Source organism: Staurois parvus, unplaced genomic scaffold (assembly GCF_062004578.1).
Source record: "Staurois parvus isolate SC_StPar_1 unplaced genomic scaffold, SC_StPar_1.0 ptg000657l, whole genome shotgun sequence".
Taxonomy (NCBI): Eukaryota; Metazoa; Chordata; class Amphibia; order Anura; family Ranidae; genus Staurois; species Staurois parvus.
The window spans coordinates 3,261,511-3,281,919 of NW_028318453.1; the positions used below are offsets into that span (position 1 = coordinate 3,261,511).

The 20,409-nt window shown below is 41.3% G+C and overlaps 1 protein-coding gene across 1 annotated transcript in view; it reads right to left on the reverse strand.

Annotated features, from left to right (window-relative positions):
* Nucleotides 1-9,501: 9,501 nt before the first annotated feature.
* Nucleotides 9,502-20,409, reverse strand: part of SHPRH (SNF2 histone linker PHD RING helicase) — a 146,739-nt gene continuing 135,831 nt past the window's right edge. Inside the window, exons 27-30 of the mRNA XM_089694274.1 lie at nucleotides 19,347-19,433; nucleotides 18,527-18,705; nucleotides 12,977-13,057; nucleotides 9,502-10,921 (exon numbers count right to left, since the gene is read on the reverse strand). Of these exons, the coding sequence (XP_089550400.1) occupies nucleotides 10,828-10,921; nucleotides 12,977-13,057; nucleotides 18,527-18,705; nucleotides 19,347-19,433 (441 nt within the window). The 3' untranslated portion in view covers nucleotides 9,502-10,827. The remainder of the gene's footprint in view (nucleotides 10,922-12,976; nucleotides 13,058-18,526; nucleotides 18,706-19,346; nucleotides 19,434-20,409) is intronic.

Consider the following 20,409-nt stretch of genomic DNA (forward strand, 5'->3'; position numbering starts at 1 on the left):
CTTTGGTCGTCTTGCATGAACTGCACGTTTGAGATCGCTCCAGAGTGGCTCGATGATGAGGTCAGGAGACTGTGATGGGCACTCCAGAACCTTCACCTTTTTCTGTTGTAACCACTGGAGGTTCAACTTGGCCTAGTGCTTAGGGTCATTGTCATGCTGGAAAGTCCAAGAGGCACGCCATGTGCTGCTTTCATGCAGAAGAATGCAAATTGTCTGTCAGTATTTTCTGATAACGTGCTGCATTCATCTTGCCATCAATGTTCACAAGATTTCCCATGCCTTTAGAGCTCACACACCCCCAAAACATCAGTGAGCCACCACCATGCCTCACAGTGGGGATGCTAATCCTCTCACTATAGGCCTTGTTGACCCCTCTCCAAACATAGCGGTTATAGTTGTGACCATAAAGCTCTATTTTGGTCTCCTCACTCCAGATTACAGTGTGCCAGAAGCAGTGAGGCATATCAAGGTGTTATCGGGCACATTGTAACTGGATTTTTTGTGGTTTTGCGCAGTAAAGGCTTCTTTTTGGCAACTCAACCATGCAGCTCATTCTTCAAGTAACGCCATACTGTGCTTCTTGAAACAACCACACCATCTTTTTCCAGAGCAGCCTGTATTTCTCCTGAGGTTACCTGTGGGTTTGTATTTGTATCCAGGACAATTCGTCTGGCAGTTGTGGCTGCAATCTTTTTTGATCTACCTGACCTTGGCTTGGTATCAAGAAATTCCTGAATTTTCTACTTCTTAATAAGTGATTGAACAGTACTGACTGGCATACTCAAGGCTTTGGATATCTTTTTATCTCCTTTTCCATCTTTATAAGGTCCCATTACCTTGTTATGCAGGTCTTTTGACAGTTCTTTTCTGCTTCCCATGGCTCAGTATCTAGTCTGCTCAGTGCAGCCACATGAGAGCTAACAAATCCATTGACTATCTATACACAGGCACTAATTGCAATTTAAAAAGCCACAGATGTAGGAAATTAAACTTTTAATTGCCATTTTAACCTGTGTGTGTCACATTGTGTGTTTGTACCAAGAGCAGACATTCCAGGGTATAAAAACCTTTGATTAGGGCCTTTCGGGTGATTTCTGCTGTCATTATGATTTAAAGAGGAGCCAAACAACTATGTGTTAATAAATTGCTTATTATGATCACAATCCTTACAACCTAAAAACAGTTTTTGGCACGATTAGTCACATTTTCAATATCAATGCCAAAATGTCATGATTACTGCCAGGGTATACAAACTTTTGAGCACAACTGTATATCAGTAATCGTTAACATGTGATCTGCGCAGTTTTTTTCTGTTCATCAGCTGTCCTTATTGTTAATGTATTTTATGTGTGGCCCACGGCAATTCTTCTTCTTCCAATGTGGCCCAGGAAAGACAAAAGGTTGGACACCCCTGCTCTAAAGTCTAAAGAACCTCATATACAGCTCACAAAACATTTAAGCTGCAAGGAGCTTTCTTACAATCTTTAAAAAATCCTACATCTCCATTCTCTGATTGCTAAATAAAGATTTTAATAGTACTGGTGGCTTCAGCAGATTCATGAAGCTGTTAGGAGTGGTAACAAAGCTAAGAATGCCTGTTGTAAAAATTGTCCATGAGTTGACTTGTGAAAGTAACACAATTCTGCCTCTGCATAACTCTGTCTCTCACTCTCTTTGCAATTTTTTTTTTAAAAGCTAAATTCATTTTAAGGGAAAAATAAAATATTTACACTATATAGAGGGGCCTTGACAAGGCAGTGCAGTTTCCATATAAATGTGCAAATGTGCAACTAAAACCTCTGTTTTTAACACACTTTACAGCACCCCTTGGCCAACAAGTCTGACTTCATATGCAGTTCAAAAATGGTACCAAACATTTTCACTTCCTGAAATGTTTACCTCTATGAAAAAAAATCTATTGCCTTAAATAAAGTTTTATCCTGATTTTCTTCTTCACTGATAATGTAAAATATACAAAAATCTGAAATATTATTCACACTGCATTTTCATACTTTCCACTAAGTGTCGTTTTATGATTACCGTTTAATTTGAAACTTGAGTCTCATTATTTTCTTTTGTCACTTAAAGCAGAACTCTGGGCAAAACGTTTTTTGTCGCATACAGTGGGGCTGTTTTTGTCTAGGGGTGACAAGATCATAGGCAAATTAGCCTGAAAACCCTGGGAAAAATACGCAGAGGAGGATTGGAATATTGGTGGAATCTGGGTGGATTATCATATACATGCGATATGATACTAATCTGGAGGTGAGAGTTCTGTGAGCACAGAGGTGACACATACTGTGTGAAGTCTATAAGCACAGAGTTTAAGACTTTAGTGTTGGAGCATCACTTTAACAAAAGTTTTAATATTTTATTATCACACTGTGAATTGCATGAAGTACTATAACATTACTATTGGACTTTAATGTTCACTGGTACACTTTATTGCACGTTCACCATTTTGTAAGCTTGATCATATTTAGTTATTTCACTTTGCTTGTGACACACAAGAAGAGAAGGTGGTGCATATATATATATATATATATATAAATATATATTCTGAATATTTTTATTATTAATGTTTTTACACATTTAACACAATTTTAGCAGCTAAGCTCTGCAGAAGGGGGTGTACCCCTGAAACATATCAGTTTGCCAGTATATTGGGGTGTGTTTGGAGCACGTGTATCATGCGACACATTACATCTTCTGGTTTACATTCTCTTATTTGTTGAACTTTTGTGAGTATCCATTTTTATTGATTTTATATCTTTGCAATACATTTTTGCTAATTGTTCTTTTTGTAGCCTTACATTGCATTCCTCTACTTTAGGAGGGCTGCTTTTGGCAAGCATTCCAGATGTGCCTGTTAAGTCAGATCTCTCGGTGGAGGACCACTGTGTGCTGGGAGTGACTGCTTTTTCTACAGTTTTAGCAGCACAGCATCCCAAATTGCACTATTATTGAGTATAGCCTTTCTGTCCACCCCTGAACAAAACAAGCAATGCAATGGTGCTTGCCATTGCTCACATTATGTTGTTACATGGCCTCCAGCATTGCATAGCAATGTTTTAATGTGCTGGACTGTTATACAGGCTAGATATGATGGCAGAAGATAGGGATCATCTAAGGGACATGCAGGCTGCACTGGAGGGGTGGAGAGGGTTTTTTTGTGAGTTTACATTTTTTGAAAAGGTGAACACTTGAAAACTGAGTAATTTTACTGGCACTTTTTATGTTCAGTACAATCATTAAGAAAGATTTTTCATGTGTGATACATTTTAAGCCCCTTACACATGGAGTATCTATCCGGCTGGGTGTTCATCCCTGACTACATAGGGATATAAACCACTCAGTACAGCATTCATCCTCATCCAGCCATAGCACATTTCAGCCTACTATAGACTTTGACAAGCTGTAGTCTTGATGGTGGATGCTGCACCTGTGCCTCTTGTTCGCAAAAAAATAATGGTGGTCAAATACAAACCTCTGTACAGGTCATTACTGTACTACGCTGTACCTTTCATGGTCCTGTTACTTTTCATATTGTTGGGGTATTTCTGAAGCTATGGCTGTACCGTTTGTCTTGAATTTTGTGTTTACTATGTGATCTCCCATATGTCTATGCTTCAATAAAGATGACAAGTTCAAGTAAAAAAAAAAAAAAAAAAGCCTGTAATGCATGCATAAGTGCTAGGCATACATTTTTGCAATTGGCCTTATATTGGCCTTATATGTAGCACATAGACTCATTTTGCATTTCACCTTCAAAACATTACATATCCAAAACTACTTTTATATTAATGTTTCCAACACCAGGCATGTGAAGTACATTCATAGCTGGAGAACAGTAGACAGAGAATTTTGTTTTTACAGTGTGATTCCAGTCAAAACCTAACTAAGTCTACTCCCACCTCCATTCTAAGCCTATTATATCTACCCTGTAAAAGGAAACTTGCCTGATCTGAGGTGGCTCTGGTCCAATCACATGATTGGGTCCCAGCATTGGCTTCAGTGTAGAGGAGAGACAGCCAACAATGGATGCCCCATAGTAAGCCTATGGATGACATAACTGTCCAGGCTCTGCAGTTGTTGTCGTTGTCTCTCCTCTGCACTGAAGCCCCCGCTGGAGAGCTAATGTGACTGGACCAGAGCGACTTCAGAATAGGTAAGTATAAGCATCTTTCCTTTTACAGGGTAGATAGAATAGGTTTAGAGTGGGGGTGGGAGTAGATTTAAGCTTAGTTGAGTTTTTACTTGAATTACACTTAAATATTTATTTATTTGAAAGAACAGTTTATTACTTTACAACCACCAATTTCAGCAAGAATGATATCTAGTTAATATCTAGTGAGAAATGTACACTGCAGAAACAGGACAAGGTAGAAATGTTGCTCATAGAAACTAATAATCAACAAAAGCTGATGAAATTGATATGGGGGGACAAGAGACACAGGGTGAATAAATGCACATCTAAGCTGTGTGGGGGACTAGGTATGCCAGACATGATTAAATATTATTACGCTGCACAGTTGGCCCAGCTGGCTTGTTTTTATACGCTGAGCCACAAGTCCGAAAGACAAGCCAATTATAATATACCAACACTGCCATTCTCCTTCCATTTTTGGGATAGGCTGGCACCTAGATATAGCTTCAAGTCCTTACATAACCCTCTGACTCTTGATTAACCCTGCTTTCACCCTGGGCATCAGTCCACTTTCTTTTACCTGGTGGACTAATAAAGGTCTGTTGCTCATTGCGGATCTGTGTGACTATAGAGGTGTTTTGTCGAAATAATCATTACAAGAAAAATATCAGCTTCATGATATAATTCTTTAGATATTCACAGATTTAGCATTTTTTGAATACTTTAAAATGCAATTCAGATTTGACTTCTTCCACTTCAATGGAATATTTGTGCAAGAATTTTGACAAATACACTGGTCACATATCTAAACTTTACCTTATACTGACTACTAGCCATACAAAGTTGTTCTATATGAACAAGTGGGAACAGGATCTGAATGAGCAGTTGGAGGTGGAGGAGTGGTGCAATTTAAATCAGGGTGCCTCTCAATCGTACACCAATACCTCTCTGATTGAGGCCAATTATAAAGTACTCTTAAGATGATATATGCTACCCATGAGAATAGCCTCTTGTGTCCTAGGGCCCCTCCATTATGCTTTAGGGACCGTGGCCAGGAAGGGAGAGTCTTCCTTACCTGGTGGTCTTGTCGGAAAGTGAGGAGGTTTTGGATTCATACGTATAACGTTATCTATTCTGTCACTCAGGCGAATTTGACTAAATCTCCTCAACAGGCCTTATTGGGAAGTCCAGTTGAGGGGCTACCGAGATACACAAAGAGACTAATTGCATTAATCTTCGTGGCGACATGAATTTCCATTGCACATTCCTGGAAAGCCCTAATGTTCCCATTTGAGTTATTGAAGCCCAAGATGTCATGGATCATGATCAATGAACGCCTCTCAGCACTCCTAAATGACAAGTTGGCCACTGCACATGCACGAGAAGCACGGCGCTTAGTGAATGGTACGGCATCTTCTGGGACCCATGACAGGTCCCAGAAGACTCCGGACCAATCACAAAGCGCAGCGCTTCTCGCGCATGTGCAGTGGGCACCCGGCTGTCAGCCGGGTGCTCACACTAAAGGGAGGACAACTCCATGGAAGTGGGAGCAGGTACCTGTCAAATTCAGGTACCCGCTCCCCCTCCCTCCCCAAAGGTCCACAGTCTCTTGGTCATCCCCTGTACTGTCTGCAGTCTCTGGTCATCCCCTGTACTGTCTGCAGTCTCTTGGTCATCCCCTGTACTGTCTGCAGTCTCTGGCCATCCCCTGTACTGTCTGCAGTCTCTGGTCATCCCCTGTACTGTCTGCAGTCTCTGGTCATCCCCTGTACTGTCTGCAGTCTCTTGGTCATCCCCTGTACTGTCTGCAGTCTCTGGCCATCCCCTGTACTGTCTGCAGACTCTTGGTCATCCCCTGACTGTCTGCAGTCTCTGGTCATCCCCTGTACTGTCTGCAGTCTCTTGGTCATCCCCTGTACTGTCCGCAGTCTCTTGGTCATCCCCTGTACTGTCTGCAGTCCCTGGTCATCCCCTGTACTGTCCGCAGTCTCTGGTTATCTCCTGTACTGTCTGCAGTCTCTGATCATCTCCTGTACTGTCCGCAGTCTCTGGTCATCTGCTCTACTGTGTCCGCAGTCTCTGGTCATCTCCTGTACTGTCCGCAGTCTCTGGTCATCTTCTGTACTATGTCTGCAGTCTCTGGTCATCTCCTGTACTATGTCCGCAGTCTCTGGTCATCTCCTGTACTGTGTCCGCAGTCTCTAGTCATCTCCTGTACTGTCCGCAGTCTCTGGTCATCTTCTGTACTATGTCTGCAGTCTCTGGTCATCTCCTGTACTATGTCCGCAGTCTCTGGTCATCTCCTGTACTGTCCGCAGTCTCTGGTCATCTCCTGTACTATGTCCGCAGTCTCTGGTCATCTCCTGCACTGTCCACAGTCTCTGGTCATCTCCTGTACTATGTCCGCAGACTCTGGTCATCCCCTGTATTGTGTCCATAGCCTCTGGTCATCTCCTGTACTGTGTCCGCAGTCTTTGGTCATCTCCTGTACTGTGTCCGGAGTCTCTGGTCATCTCCAGTACTATGTCTGCAGTCTCTGGTCATCTCCTGTACTGTGTCTGCAGTCTCTGGTCATTTCCTGTACCGTGTCTGCAGTCCATTGATTCAGAATATTTTTTTCTTGTTTTCCTCCTCTAAAACCTAGGTGCGTCTTATGGTCAGGTGCATCTTATGGAGCGAAAAATACACTAACTGAAATCAGTAGCTTCCTGTAACCATCAATGAATGTCTTACACCTCTCTACTGGAATCTGGTCCACTCTTCTTTTGCCAACTGCTCCAGGTCTCTCAGACTAGAAGGGTTCCTTTTCCCAACAGCTGTTTTGAGATCTCTCCACAGGTGCTCTATGGGATTGAGATCTGGACTCATTGCTGGCCAGTTCAGTACTCTCCAGCACTTTGTCTTAAACCATTTCTGGGTGCTTTTTTACATTGCACCCCAGAATTCTTTGGTAGTCTTCAGATTTCATAATGCCATGCACATGGTCAAGACATTCAGTGCTTGAAGCAGCAAAGCAACTCCAAAACATCAGCGTACCTCCACCAGGTTTGACTGTAGGGACTGTATACTTTTCTTTAAAGGTCTCATTGCTTTTTCTGAAAAGAGTAGAATCATGGGCTTTACCAAAAAGCTGTAATTTTGTTTCGTCTGTCCACAGCACATTCTCCCAAGAGGATTTTGGCTTCCTCAGGCAAGTTTTGACAAACTCTACTCTGGATTTTTTATGTTTCTGTGTCATCAGTGAGGTCCTCTTGGGTTTCCTACCATAGCATCCCTTTTCATTCAGATGGCGACATATAGTGGGAGCTGACACAGTTGTACCCTGTGCCTGAAGGTCAGCTTGAATTTGTCTGGAAGTAGATCGAGGTTCTTTATCCACCATTCGAACAATGCTTCATTGCAATCTTTGATCAAGTATTTCTCTTTTGTCCATGTCCAGGGAGATTAGCTACAGCTCCATGGGCTGTAAACCTCTTGACAATGTTGCACACATGGGACACAGGAACATTAAGATCTGCTAATTGATACAGGTGAGCTTAATTACAAATTACAGGAGCATCAAAAACTTGGAATGAAATTATTTCTTACAATATTGAGAAAGTGAAAATAATTTTGTCCAGTCCATTTTTGGGGTTTTGTGTGTAATGTGTCAGAGTTGGCTTTTTGTTTCTCTACTTTTTTTGTGTCATACCAATACAAACAAAACAAATAAACATGGGAATGCCTAAACATTTGTAATTGCAACAATTTTCTGGGTGAAGTGGTGCATTATCTGACAGAAATACAGGGATGCCAGTATTTTTTGCCATGACATGTATATTAGTATAACTACTAATCTGAAAAAGGACCTTTGTCTAATTAGGAAAAAATAACACTTATATGCACCACATTTCTATTTACGGAGATCTATACAAACTAAATTATCTTGCAAAGGAGCACAGTATGGCTCTTGTTTGGAATATTTCACCTTACCTCCTGTGTATTTCACAGGCGTTCGGAGAGGAATGGAGAAGAAATCTCCATAGACAGCAATAAAACAATTGTTCTAGAATAGTGGGAAGTGTCACAACCTATGTAATTTTTTTTTCTTTGAGTCTCATTAGAGAGATTTCCCTTCACTTCCTGGTACTTGCGAAATCCATCCGCTGCCTCCCAACTCCATCCATACTATAATGGCTCTGATGGCCTGCCTCACTGGCCAACAGGGATGTGTGGAGGAGCTCCAGCTCTACCAGGAAATATCTAAGCTCTACACAAGTAGAAAAGTCTAGCATTTATGCAGACTGGGAGGACTTAAAGCGTCTACGGGTATATGGAGGCAGATTTTTTTTTTTTTTTGGGGGGGGGGGGGGTTGTCATACAGTACATGCTGTGATAATATAAAAATATTTTTTAAATATTCCCAATTCCAAAATAAATGCCTTTTACTTTGCTGTGATGGCCTACTTTCGTCTTCACAAGCTTAGTACATGTGAGGCTGGTGGGGGTACATTTGTCATAAGCACTTATTCCCCACATGCTTAGGAGGCTGACTTATGGGAATTGCGGACACAATCTTGGCAAGCTTATTTGCAGGAGTAAATGTGAAGATGGGGAGAGTAGAGCCCTCACCATCATTACTTAAGTTTGCAGCACATCAGGGGAGTCTGTATCACCATAGTGCCAGGCAGGCTGGCAGAGTGTGTTGCTATGGCTATTTGAGTGATTTTTATAGCTCAGATATATAAATTGTTAAATTTTCGTTACATGTGTTGTTTTTGGAAGCTAGGCCTCCTCTATTGATATACTAACAAACCTGTTGGACTGCTTTGTTAAGCTTAGTACAAGAAATTTTGTACAGGTAGTGGGGGGAGGGGGAAGCAATTGAACAAGCCATGTGGTGAGACACAAAGAAAGAATTGTGCTGGAGGACTCTGTGAAGCAAGGAGCCATGAGAAGACTCCATCACCAGGAAGAACCAAGTTAAGTACAGTAGCTGTTTATTATACATATTGCATACATTTCCCCTGCTAATTTGCTGGGAAGGATAGATAGTTTGGGCATATGTATATTGTATGCATATTTTGTGATAGTTTGTATGCAGTGAATTGCTTTTCCTACAGTTGTATGTGCAGGTTTTCTTTTTAGTAAAGCAAACATTAATATACTACAAAGGTTTTCTTGCATTACTGAAAAGAACCTAAAAGACACAAAGCAAAACAGCAGAGGAAGAAGTGCCATCCAGTATTGGCATTGCACCATAGTGATGAATACAAGGTTTAAAAGGAGACCATGGGAAATTCGGTCCCTCTGAAACAAGAGTGAGTTCCTAGGAGAAGGGAAGCAGACGCATCAAAATAATGCAGAGGCTGGAATTTATCTTTAAGTAAGAGTCACTTTAACAAAATATAGAATACAAATAACACAATTTAATTCCAAACATAAAAATAATAATAAAGTTGGAGTGTAGACATTATTTAGCATTAATGTACTCTGTCTCAGTAACTGGTAATTTTATTTTAACTTGTAATACAGTTTACAGGTGCTGGTAAAGTGAAGAATGACTATTGTATTCCTGCAAGGAAGGGTATTAATTTGATAGGAATTCTGGACAACAGAAAACATATAGTATTCAAAATTTATGAGACCAATTCAGGTGACATGTTTGGCAACCCTTATAGTTGACATTTTGCAGATGTGCATTGGAATGATTTTTCCATTTTGATGTGCCTAGGGCACAGCTGCCCTACTTACTTATATTTACCTATCCAATGCTACACTTTTTAGGTACCATTTGGTTTACTCCTGTTAGACACACTTACCAGACTTAAAGGTGGGTTTACAGTAAGATTTGAATAATAAAAATGTGGCCACACAACTAAAAACAGAATTAAGCACCTACAGAGGAACCCTCCCGAAATACACTGGATTTAAAGTGTGTATATATAGCTATTTCTTTTTTGGATGAAGTAGGGAAAGGTTAAATCCCCTACCAAGTAATTTTTATGCTTGTGCCCAACTGAGGAGCTTTCCCATTACTTCTTGTGTTGGAGATGCGACAGGAAGTAAAGCTGGCCACATGTGGATAGATTTTTATTCAAACATTTTCAGAAAAATTGTTCTTCAGAAAATGATTTCTTGTCAACAAGTGAACTATTTCTGCTTAAAAGCACAAACCAGCTACACTGCCAATGATGGTGGATGGACATTGGGGAACAGATCCCTTAATTTTGCTAACATGCAAAATCGAGAAGAGGGTTGCTCAGTTCTAAACTCATGGTCTGAGACTGTCTTATTGCAGATTGGCTTAAGTGTTATTATATTGATCTTCATTTGAAAAGCCAAGATCAGTTGGTTAGATATGATGGTATTTTCACATGGCACCACTGGTCTTCAACTAGTATACCAAATGTTCAGCATCAGTGTTGGAGAAATACATTAAAAGTTATGGATTAGAAGTACAAATAAGTCCTGTGAAATAGAAAATATTGCTAGAAGATGACACGTTTTTTAAAAGTTTTTACCAGTACAAACACATTAAACAGAAATCTGTAGAGAATAAAATACACCTATCTGTCATATACCTAATAATATCACCACCAGTGGTCCCGAGTGCATTCTAAAGAAACTGACTATAGGAAGGTTACAGTCTCCTTGGAAAGTGTCCTTGAGGGCATATTAGTGTGTATACAAATGAACCATTACTCAAGTTCTCTCTCTTCGGTAAACAGGTCTGCAAGATCAGCTACAGTCAGGACAGAAACTTCAGACTGCTTCATTGATGTACTTGTGTGACTGGAACCAGAAAAAGACAATGTGGGTTAGAAGAATAGTGGAAACACTAGCAGCTGCATTAGTTAAACAGCGGAGAGTGGTATTATTTTTTCTCTCGTTACATATTTACTTTCACCTCTGAAACTGAAAATGATCACTGCTGCCCAAAATGAGTGGAACCATTTTATTTTAAAGCCTGCTTCATTTTCAATTCAACTTCATTTCCATTTTTAGAGATTTTATGTTTTGGTATTTAACATTTTCTGTAACTAATTTTGCACAGTTGTGGAGAAGGGGTGTCTGGAAAGATATGTGAGCTGCCATATTGCTTTACTACCTAATGAGGGCCCATTATGCACCCAACTAAGGCAAAACTCCTAACGTGATTAGGTAGTAAAGCAAGGATGTGGATGACATCTTCCTGCTATGAAAAGTGCCAGCTGTAGTGCAGTCAGTGTTAATTCTATACCTAGCAGCAGAGCAGAAAAGCTGCAGTGATGTAGAGTAAACTGATGCCTTAGCTGGACATGCATACTCTCTATGTCAGAAAAATTACATTCAGCAGCATTAAAAACTGCATTTTCTGAATTTCTGAGACAAAGTATGTTTATTCTTTTTGAACCCCTCTGCTGCAAATCCTGACAGTGAGAGGGAGGGAGACAAGCCCGGTAGAAGTCTATAGGGCTCCAAAGCTGAAGGGTGACTGATAACTAATCTATATTGTTATTTTGCTTGGCCTAATCACATTATAGTACCTGAACTATGTTAATTGATATTTGAAAGAAACTAATTCACTATCACATTAAGAGCTGTGAAAATGTGAAACAGACTCCCTCATGAGGTGGTTCTGGCAAGCTCAGTATATTGTTTAAAAAAAGTCCTGATTCTTTCCTAAATGTACATAATATAACTGGATACTAATATTTATAGGTAAAGTTGATCCAGGGAATATCCGATTGGTTCTTGGGGGATCAGGAAGGAATTTTTTCCCTTGCTGGAACAAATTGGATCAAGCTTTAATGGGGTTTTTTGCCTTCCTCTGGATCAAATGGATATAGGACTGTGTATAAAGGATTTTATAAATTTAGTTTTCCCCTTTTAATGGTTGAACTAGATGGACATGAGTCTTTTTTTCAACCGAATTAACTATGTAACTTTAATTAGGCTTAGTTGCTAAGTCATATTATAAACATACTGTATCTGTGTAGTACAAGTTTATCAAATATTCACTAACAATGCCTACTAAAATGCAACTTTTATCAACAAATTTAGTTGGTGTAATTGTAACTAGGCGAATTGATGCTCTTTTTAAGGCAAAGGGTGGACACATCAAAAATGTATTTTTCTGCTAATGCAATTTGTAGGCTAATTAATGAAAAAACATATTTTCATTATTTTTTAAAGCATCCTCAATTCATGATTTTTGTTTTACTAATACCTAAGACATTTTCACAGTACTGTATATTAATCAAAAATTCTTAAACAGAACCTGAAAGTACAGGAACTGGGAGCTGCTATTGCTGACCTGATGCACGCTCTGGGTTTGTGCTCCTTCACAGACCGTGCTATCTTCACAACTAGAGAGCCACTAACTTAGAATAAGCATCAGTATATAACATGTCCTGACACCTGATGTGAACTCTCTTGTTCCAGATCAATAGTTATCTAAGTCAGGATAAGGATGACAGTCACAAAATATGCACTTTCAAAAACAAATAAAATTAGTATATGTAGAAGAAATTACTACACAAGATAACACCGCAATGGCAAAAATTAAACATCCAAGCTAGAAACTTTTGATTTACACTGGCTAATAGATATATTGATGAGCCAATATTATTAAAGAAAAGCTTTACAGTCAGTTTGTTTATTGCTCGGTGAAACTATTTACCTTTTTCTGATGGTATAATGAGTTTAAAGACAGTAATGGTTCCACTTTGGGATACTCTTCACTGAGTAACAATAATTGGTAAAGTAGCAGAGCTCACAGATAAATATGTGGCTAGTAACTACTTACAGCTCATTCCAATAGGACTAAAATGACACGATTACAAAACAGAAATATATCAGAAATACCTCCTGTCCACTGCTTTTATCATTGCTTGCATCCTTTCTTCAATTGTCGCTTTAATCAAAAATCTATGGACTATTGTAGCTCTGAAAAAAGTAAAATGTTACGTATTAAAGATGGTAATATCTATTAATAGTCTAATATTTTATACTATGTTTCTAAATGTTTTCTTTAGATGTAATTTGATTAGTATCTAAGGCTAGGTTCAAATCTGTAATTAACACTTAGTGTAACGCTTATATATATCAAATAAAGAATAATAATAAAGTCTAAATCACCACAGATGAAAAATATTGGTGAAGCAGCATAGTACATATAAAAAGTCTCTGCAAAAAGTATTCTAATCCTGTAATAATGGTGCCAAGTGAAACCAAAACCAGAGAGAAAGAGACCTTTACATTTCACCCAATCATTTGGCCTCTTACCGAAAAGTCTGACCACCTGAAGGACTGGTCAAACAAAGCAGATATCAAGCCCAACAGATGAGTCCAGGATTCCCAGAAGGATCTTCCCAGATACCAGAGTTAGAAGCGTCTTACTGAAAAACTGCAGTCTAAGATGGCAAATACCTCTCCACACAGTTAACACCACATAGGGAAATAAATATAATAGCTCATATGTAAATGTAGTATTTAAATAAAAGATGTTATTTATTCAAGTAATGCACTTACAACAACCAGAGTAAGAATCAGCAGATAAGAATCAATGTTTCCAACCAACAATGGTCCGTGGCAGTGCGTGATAACGTCACACGTCGTAGCTCCACCCTATGCGTTTCCAAGAGTTGCCAGACCACAGCTTCAAAAGTTTCTCCAATGGAAGGAACACCTTGACCTGCTCCTAGCTGAGACTCAGCCCCAGATATTCCAGGTGCATGGATGGGGTCAACACAGACTTTGTCAGAGCCTGGGATCGAACCTGGTCCTTCTGCAGTGGGAGGCAATGTCTCTTCTCACTGAGCTATCTGGAATGCTGGACAGCTCCCTTGACAATTCTTGGATAATCCTGCCTTGTGCCTTGATTTCTCTTGAACCTTGAACTCCTTGCTCCTCCCATGAACTTCCTTATAAAAGCCATGTCCATGCACTTCCTCCTTGCCAGATTATTGTGCCTTACCAGCCAATATCCCGCTTACTGTTCCTGCTGCTGTCTTCATCTACGTTACCGACCTTTGGCTTGCTACTGACTACGATTCTGCCTCATCCTATCTACTACCATTGGTGACCGACCCTTGGCTTGTGACTGACTCCGCTTCTGTTTGATCCCTGAACTGTTTGATCCGCTTTTGGTTTCCAGCCTACTCATTCCCTGGTGGGGTGATCCTGAGATTTGCGACCTGGCATGCACACACAGCCAAATCCATCTCCACCATTAGGAGCTCTGGGGAAGACCGGTGGATGCTTAGACCCCGCACCTCAGGTGAGCCTGCGTCATTCCCAGGGTGGGCCGCTGGTGTACCAATCCTGCTGGTTTCAGGTAAACCTTACAACTGCTGTAGCAACTGGTCTCTGAACCTGACCTTATATCGTGACAGACTTCCTGAGGTTCAGGATCCACCCAGAGTCCTGTAGAGAACATATGGTAATCTCCAAGATAAAATACGTGCACTCACCAGAACGCATAATAAAATGTGCATTAGTGTAATAAATCCTGATGTCATCAAGGTCATCCAAATCTGGGCAGGAATGGGGTTGAATCCCTCACAGGATGATTATGGGTCCTGGGTCCTCTGATGTAAATTGGAAGGGTGCCAGAGATCCCTTTAAGGGATGGATGGGTGCAGCTCACCAGATGTACAGGGGGCTCCCTCTCTGGAAACTGGATGCTGGGTTGTCTGCAAATGAATACTCCCCATGGGAGTTAAAGTAGAAGAGTACCCATAGTGCAGTATTACTGGTTTATTTAGATAGATAAAACATCCAGGTAAGAACATCAGATATCCAGGTAGAATAAACATCCAAAAATCCATCCTGTGAGGGATTCAACCCCATTCCTGCTCAGATTTGGATGACCTTGATGACATCAGGATTTAATATACTAATGCGCATTTTATTATGCGTTCCGGTGAGTGCGCATTTCTCCCATACCTGATTGCACTAGCACCGAATTATAGATGAACGCAGGATTCCTACGTGCACTGATAGTCACTTTGTGAACAACTTTTAATTCATTTGATCATTTTGATGTTTTTATGTACCTATTTATTTTAGCGCTGCACATTATTTTATGTCGTCCGTTTGAGGTTTTTTGGTTACCTTGAGTGCTTAGCGGCTATTTATTCCCATGTGCACTCGCATATACTTCTTATTATTCATATGGTAATTACCACACTGTCTAATAGGGATGAGCGCGTCTCCGTACGCAGAAACAAATTGTCCAGGTAGCCAATCACAGCAATCCCCCATTGTCTCAGTAAGGCCAGGGCCGGGGCAAAAACCTTGGTAAACATCTGGGGTGCAGAAGCCAGACCAAAGGGCAGTGCCACAAACTGGTAATGCGCGTCCCTGATGGCAAGACGTAGGAAGCGCTGATGCCCCTCACAAATGAGAATGTGCAGGTAAGCGTCCTAGATGTCTAAGGTGGCCAGAAAATCTCCTTAGCGGAGGGAGGCTACTACTGAGCGAATGGATCCCATCTTGACCTTGTGAACCTGCACAAATGCATTCAGGGCCTTGAGATCTAGGATCGAGCAAATTCACCTTGTCACCCCCTTGGGAACTGTGAAAAGATTGGAGTAAAAGCTGTCAAGTAGGGGACGATCACTCCATGGAGAAGCAGGTACTACACAGCCCCATACAGGGCCTGTAGGCACCCTGGCGAAAGCTGCAGATTGGGGGGAAAAAAATCTTTCCAGAGGAATGGACCAAATCTCTATCTTGTAGCTTGATAGAATGGTTTAACAGACCCACTTGTCATGAATGAGGGAGGTCCACGAGCCTGGAAACCTGTGAAGACACCCCCCCCACCCGGGAAGTGGGTGGGGGCAAACCTTCATGCTGAGGAGGACTTATCTGTGGGTTAGAGTGCTTCTAGGGACAGGGGCACTTGGTGCCGCGTGCAGGAGCCTTGAAGGGTCTGGAACCCTTGGCTGTGAAGCTGAGGGAACAAAAAATGCACTTATGTGCCGCGAATGCTGGCCCAGGCTTCAGACAAGGTTCCTTCCCCTTTTTGGCCTGAGGGAGGAGGGTACTTTTGCCACCAGTAAAGTTCTTAATAATGTCACCCAGTTTAGCGCCAAAAAGATGATCGCCCTGAAAGGACAGGTCCACCACAGCCTTCTTGGAGGTCTGGTCTGCCGACCAACACTTCAGCTAAAGGACCCTCCGAAGCACCATGGCTGAGTTGGACAGTTTAGAGAGAAGTTTAGCTGCATTAAGGGAGGCATCACAAATGTACCTAAATCCCTGGACCAACTGGACTGCCAGTTCCACATATGCTTGGTCAACTGACTTGAAGTTAAGGATTGTCACACAGGGTTGGCCCATTCAATCAGTGTCTGAGATACCAAGGCTGCACCCAACACCAGCCTAAGCGTCGATCCATCGACAGTGAACATAGAATGGGCCATCGCCTCCGCCCTTCGGGCCGCAGGATCCTTAAAAGTGGGGGATTCCTCCACTGATATCAATATGGCCTTATTAAGCCTGGGAAAGAAGAACATTTGGGGAATACAAACAGACGCTTTGGCCAAATCCAATCCTTAAAAATAAGTTTGTCGAAATATGCAGTGTAAGGAAAAACGTTAGCAGCCCGTGCCAGCTTGTGTGTACCAAAGGGGAAATGCACAACATCAGACATCTCTGAAGCAACTTTAAATTTTAGCATTTCACACACAGAATCAATAAGTGAAGCTACCAATGCATTTTCCTGTGCAGCTATAGAGGCAGGGGACCAATTCTCCTCATCCGGGGAATTGTCATCACGATCTACGGGAAAAAGCGGAGCCCGCTGGCAAGATCCAGTCTCAGAATTGTCTGAGGAAGAGGGCGATGGCAGGGGGTGCTTCTTGCTCACCTTGCAGGCCAACCACCACCTCCACATGGGATATGAATGACTCCAGGAAAGCGAGGGAACAGATGGACCCAGAACCTCCAGGGGGGGCCTCAAAGGGCCAACATGCTCTTGAGATTCTATGTAACCAGCCCCACCAGATAGGCAGCTGCAAAAAGGGGATCCCAGCAAGGGTAAAAGTCCAGAAGAACCACCCCAGGATAGGCTAGCAGGGAGAGGGGACAGAGAGGGATCTGCAGGGAGGACTCACCACCACCAGGAGCTGCCAAGGTTAGCCACGTGTCACCGTCATCTGTCCTACACAGAGAGCGTTCTGAGCACTGCCACCACAAGAACAAGGTGCATAAGGGAGGTCCCTGCCATGGGCTACAAGAAAATGGCACCAAGGACCTATGACAACATGGCTGCTGGCCATCCAAGCCGCATGGTAGCATGACAGGTGCCCCCTGAGCCTGGGCACCTGAGAGGGGACCCCGCAGGACCGACCACCCCAGGGAGCACCCACGTCCCACACCGCATTCGGGGAAAGAGCACTATTTACTGTGGTGAGGCTCTCGTGACAGATCCTCCTCTCCACCGAAATGGGTGGGCTGCCAGCCAGGGGTAACACTGACACAGACTATAGGCATCAGGGCATATGTGTCCCTGCGAGATGTTTAATTTGCTGGCCACCACAGTCCATGCAGCATTGTCACAGCCGACCAAACAAGGAGCTAGCGGTCTGTGTGAGCTCGTTGGTCAGAATGGGGTGACCACTGGATCGATATTATTTAGCCCATCACTCAGCCTGACTGTTGATAGAAGGCCTTAGTAGGGAAAAAAAATTCCATGAAAAATAAAAGAGAAAAAAGAAAAGCTGCGAGACTACAAATCCAAGAAAATATTTAAATCCATATTCCTGAGACACTAGGCAGAAAAGACTGGAGGCCTGCAGCAGAGAGGGGGTTTTATACCCAGAGAAAACTGCTCATAGGAGGTGCTGAGTCTTTTTTTCTGCCTATTGCCCTACTCCTGTAGGTGGGGCTATAAAACCCTGCTTGGTTATGGATAAAAATTAAGAAGCTGTGTCCGTCAATGAATGTAAGATTAAAATTTCTTTAAACTATTATATACAGTAAATGTTCTTAATGTGAACCTTATGCTTATCAAATTGACTTTTCAATTTAAGAAAAAGTTGACACCTTAAACTCTCAGAAGGTAACGTTTTATCCAGTTTCTGTCCCTCTAGCAACAGCAGAGGTCTGGCAAGCCAAATATACATATACGCATTAGTAAATGACAATTTCTAAGACTGCTGATAATTTGCAGAGGATCACCATAGTATTGTGTGATGTGTTTTAGTAGGGGGTATCTAATCTTTATTATATAGAAATAGAGAGATTTCAGGGTAGCTCTGGGTGCTGCTAGAAACAAGAATATAAAGATATAAGACAAGTTACTAGCTTATAAAAATATAATGTAGTCTATTAACTAGAATTGTTACTTTAACTTTGATGGCACGCATTTGCTTTAGTGTTTTAACTATAAAGAAAGATAAAACTTACTTTTTCTGCCCAATGCGATGGACACGACCTATAGCTTGTAGCTCATGTGCTGGGTTCAGAATGGGCTCCACTAGTAACACATGAGTAGCTTCAATGATATTAAGGCCATTAGATCCAGTGTGCAGTGGAAGAAGCAAAATGTTGATCTTAGGATCATATTTAAATGCTGAAAGGTTTTCCTGTAAAATAAAACATCCATATTCTACATCATATTGCTAAAAATGAAGATTTATTATACAGTCTTGCTGTTAAAAAAGACCAACATGAACAATCTGTATTATAACTGAAAATCAGACAGGTGGAGGCTGGTAACCCCAATGGGGTTTCAGTTAATAAATTCCTAAAGCATTTGAGAACGCTTAAAATAAATGACTGGCTGCTTTAATTAATTAAAATATAATTTTTCCAAACGCTTATGTTATCTGTAGACACTACCTTACTGTCAACTAAGCCTGTTGATTTTTGCGGGACTGAATATTATTATTATTATTAATATTATTATTATAATATTATTATTATACAAGATTTATATAGCGCCAACAGTTTGCTCAGCGCTTTACAATATAACGGGAGACAATACAGCAACAATACAGTTCAATACAAGAGGGATAGGAGGAATAACCATAATATCTATGTGTGATCTCAGATTACATCAGACCACTGGTGGCCGAGAGATCTGGGGGAACAGACTGATTTAGAATGTTTGACTAGTTTTGGCATCCATGGCCAGATTTAGGTAGTCAATGGTATAATCTGACTTTAAACATTTTGCGGCAACCTTGAAAGCTTGATGTACTGCACCTTGTTAATAATTTTGTACCTGAAATTTCTGAATGCCATTAATCTGGGAGTACACCAAGTCATTGTCCTGCAGAGCTTTTGCAATGATATCCAACACATCCTGCCACTGAAAAATAAAAACCTTAATGAAATGCACATTAAAATAATGTGAAAAAAAAAAAAAATTAGTAATGACACAGGAACCTAGAGGCAGAATTCTCTAGATGTCTGAGATATTATTGCATTGTATCAAATAAATTCAGGGAACAAACATATTTCAGCACATGTGCATCATATAATTATTTCTATATGTAAATAAAACTAAATTTAACAGACATAGTTTTATAGTTTTGGCTAGCAGGTTATTTCAACAAACACCCTGTCATTTGGTTAGATGTACTGCTGCTCAAAATGTTTTATTCACATAATGATTTCCCCATAGTCTCATTAAGCCAGGACTTGAAAAAGCCGCTCGCCCGCTCGCCAAATGCGAGGAGAAATTCCTGTGTGGAGAGCGGCGAGCACAGATGATGGATGGAGCGGCTGCACCTGCGCTCCAAGCCTCATTGTGAAGCCGGGTTCCGGTTTCCAACTTCCGGTTTCCGACTTCTTCGGCACCACCATTACACTGGCAGTGCCGCTGAGGGGACAGGTGCAGGAGAGGTTTGCTCTCCTCCGCTGAGAGGAGACACCCTCTCCACCGTCACGGGGGAATCGAGGAGAGGTCTGCTCTCCACCGCCGCGGGGGACACAAGGAGAGGCCCGCTCTCCACCTCCTTGGGGGACCTTGAAGTATTTTTGGGTATGGTCTGTGGAAATTTTGTTCAGTTTATGTATGGTTATACGTACATTCTTTGTGTACGGTTAGAGGTCCATCCTCTACTCCTACAGTTTTTATAAAGTTTAATCATTTATTAAACACCCTATTGTACATGTTGCATAGCTTTTAGTAGTACCTGAAAACTTGCATAGTGCTTTCTCTTGGTGTCTGTACTCAATACGGTAATACTAATATGCCACGTTAGCCATAGATAGTAGAAAGGATGTGAAAATGTAAGCAACACCTTTTTGCTAGCTAACTTAATATACTTTAGTGCAAGCTT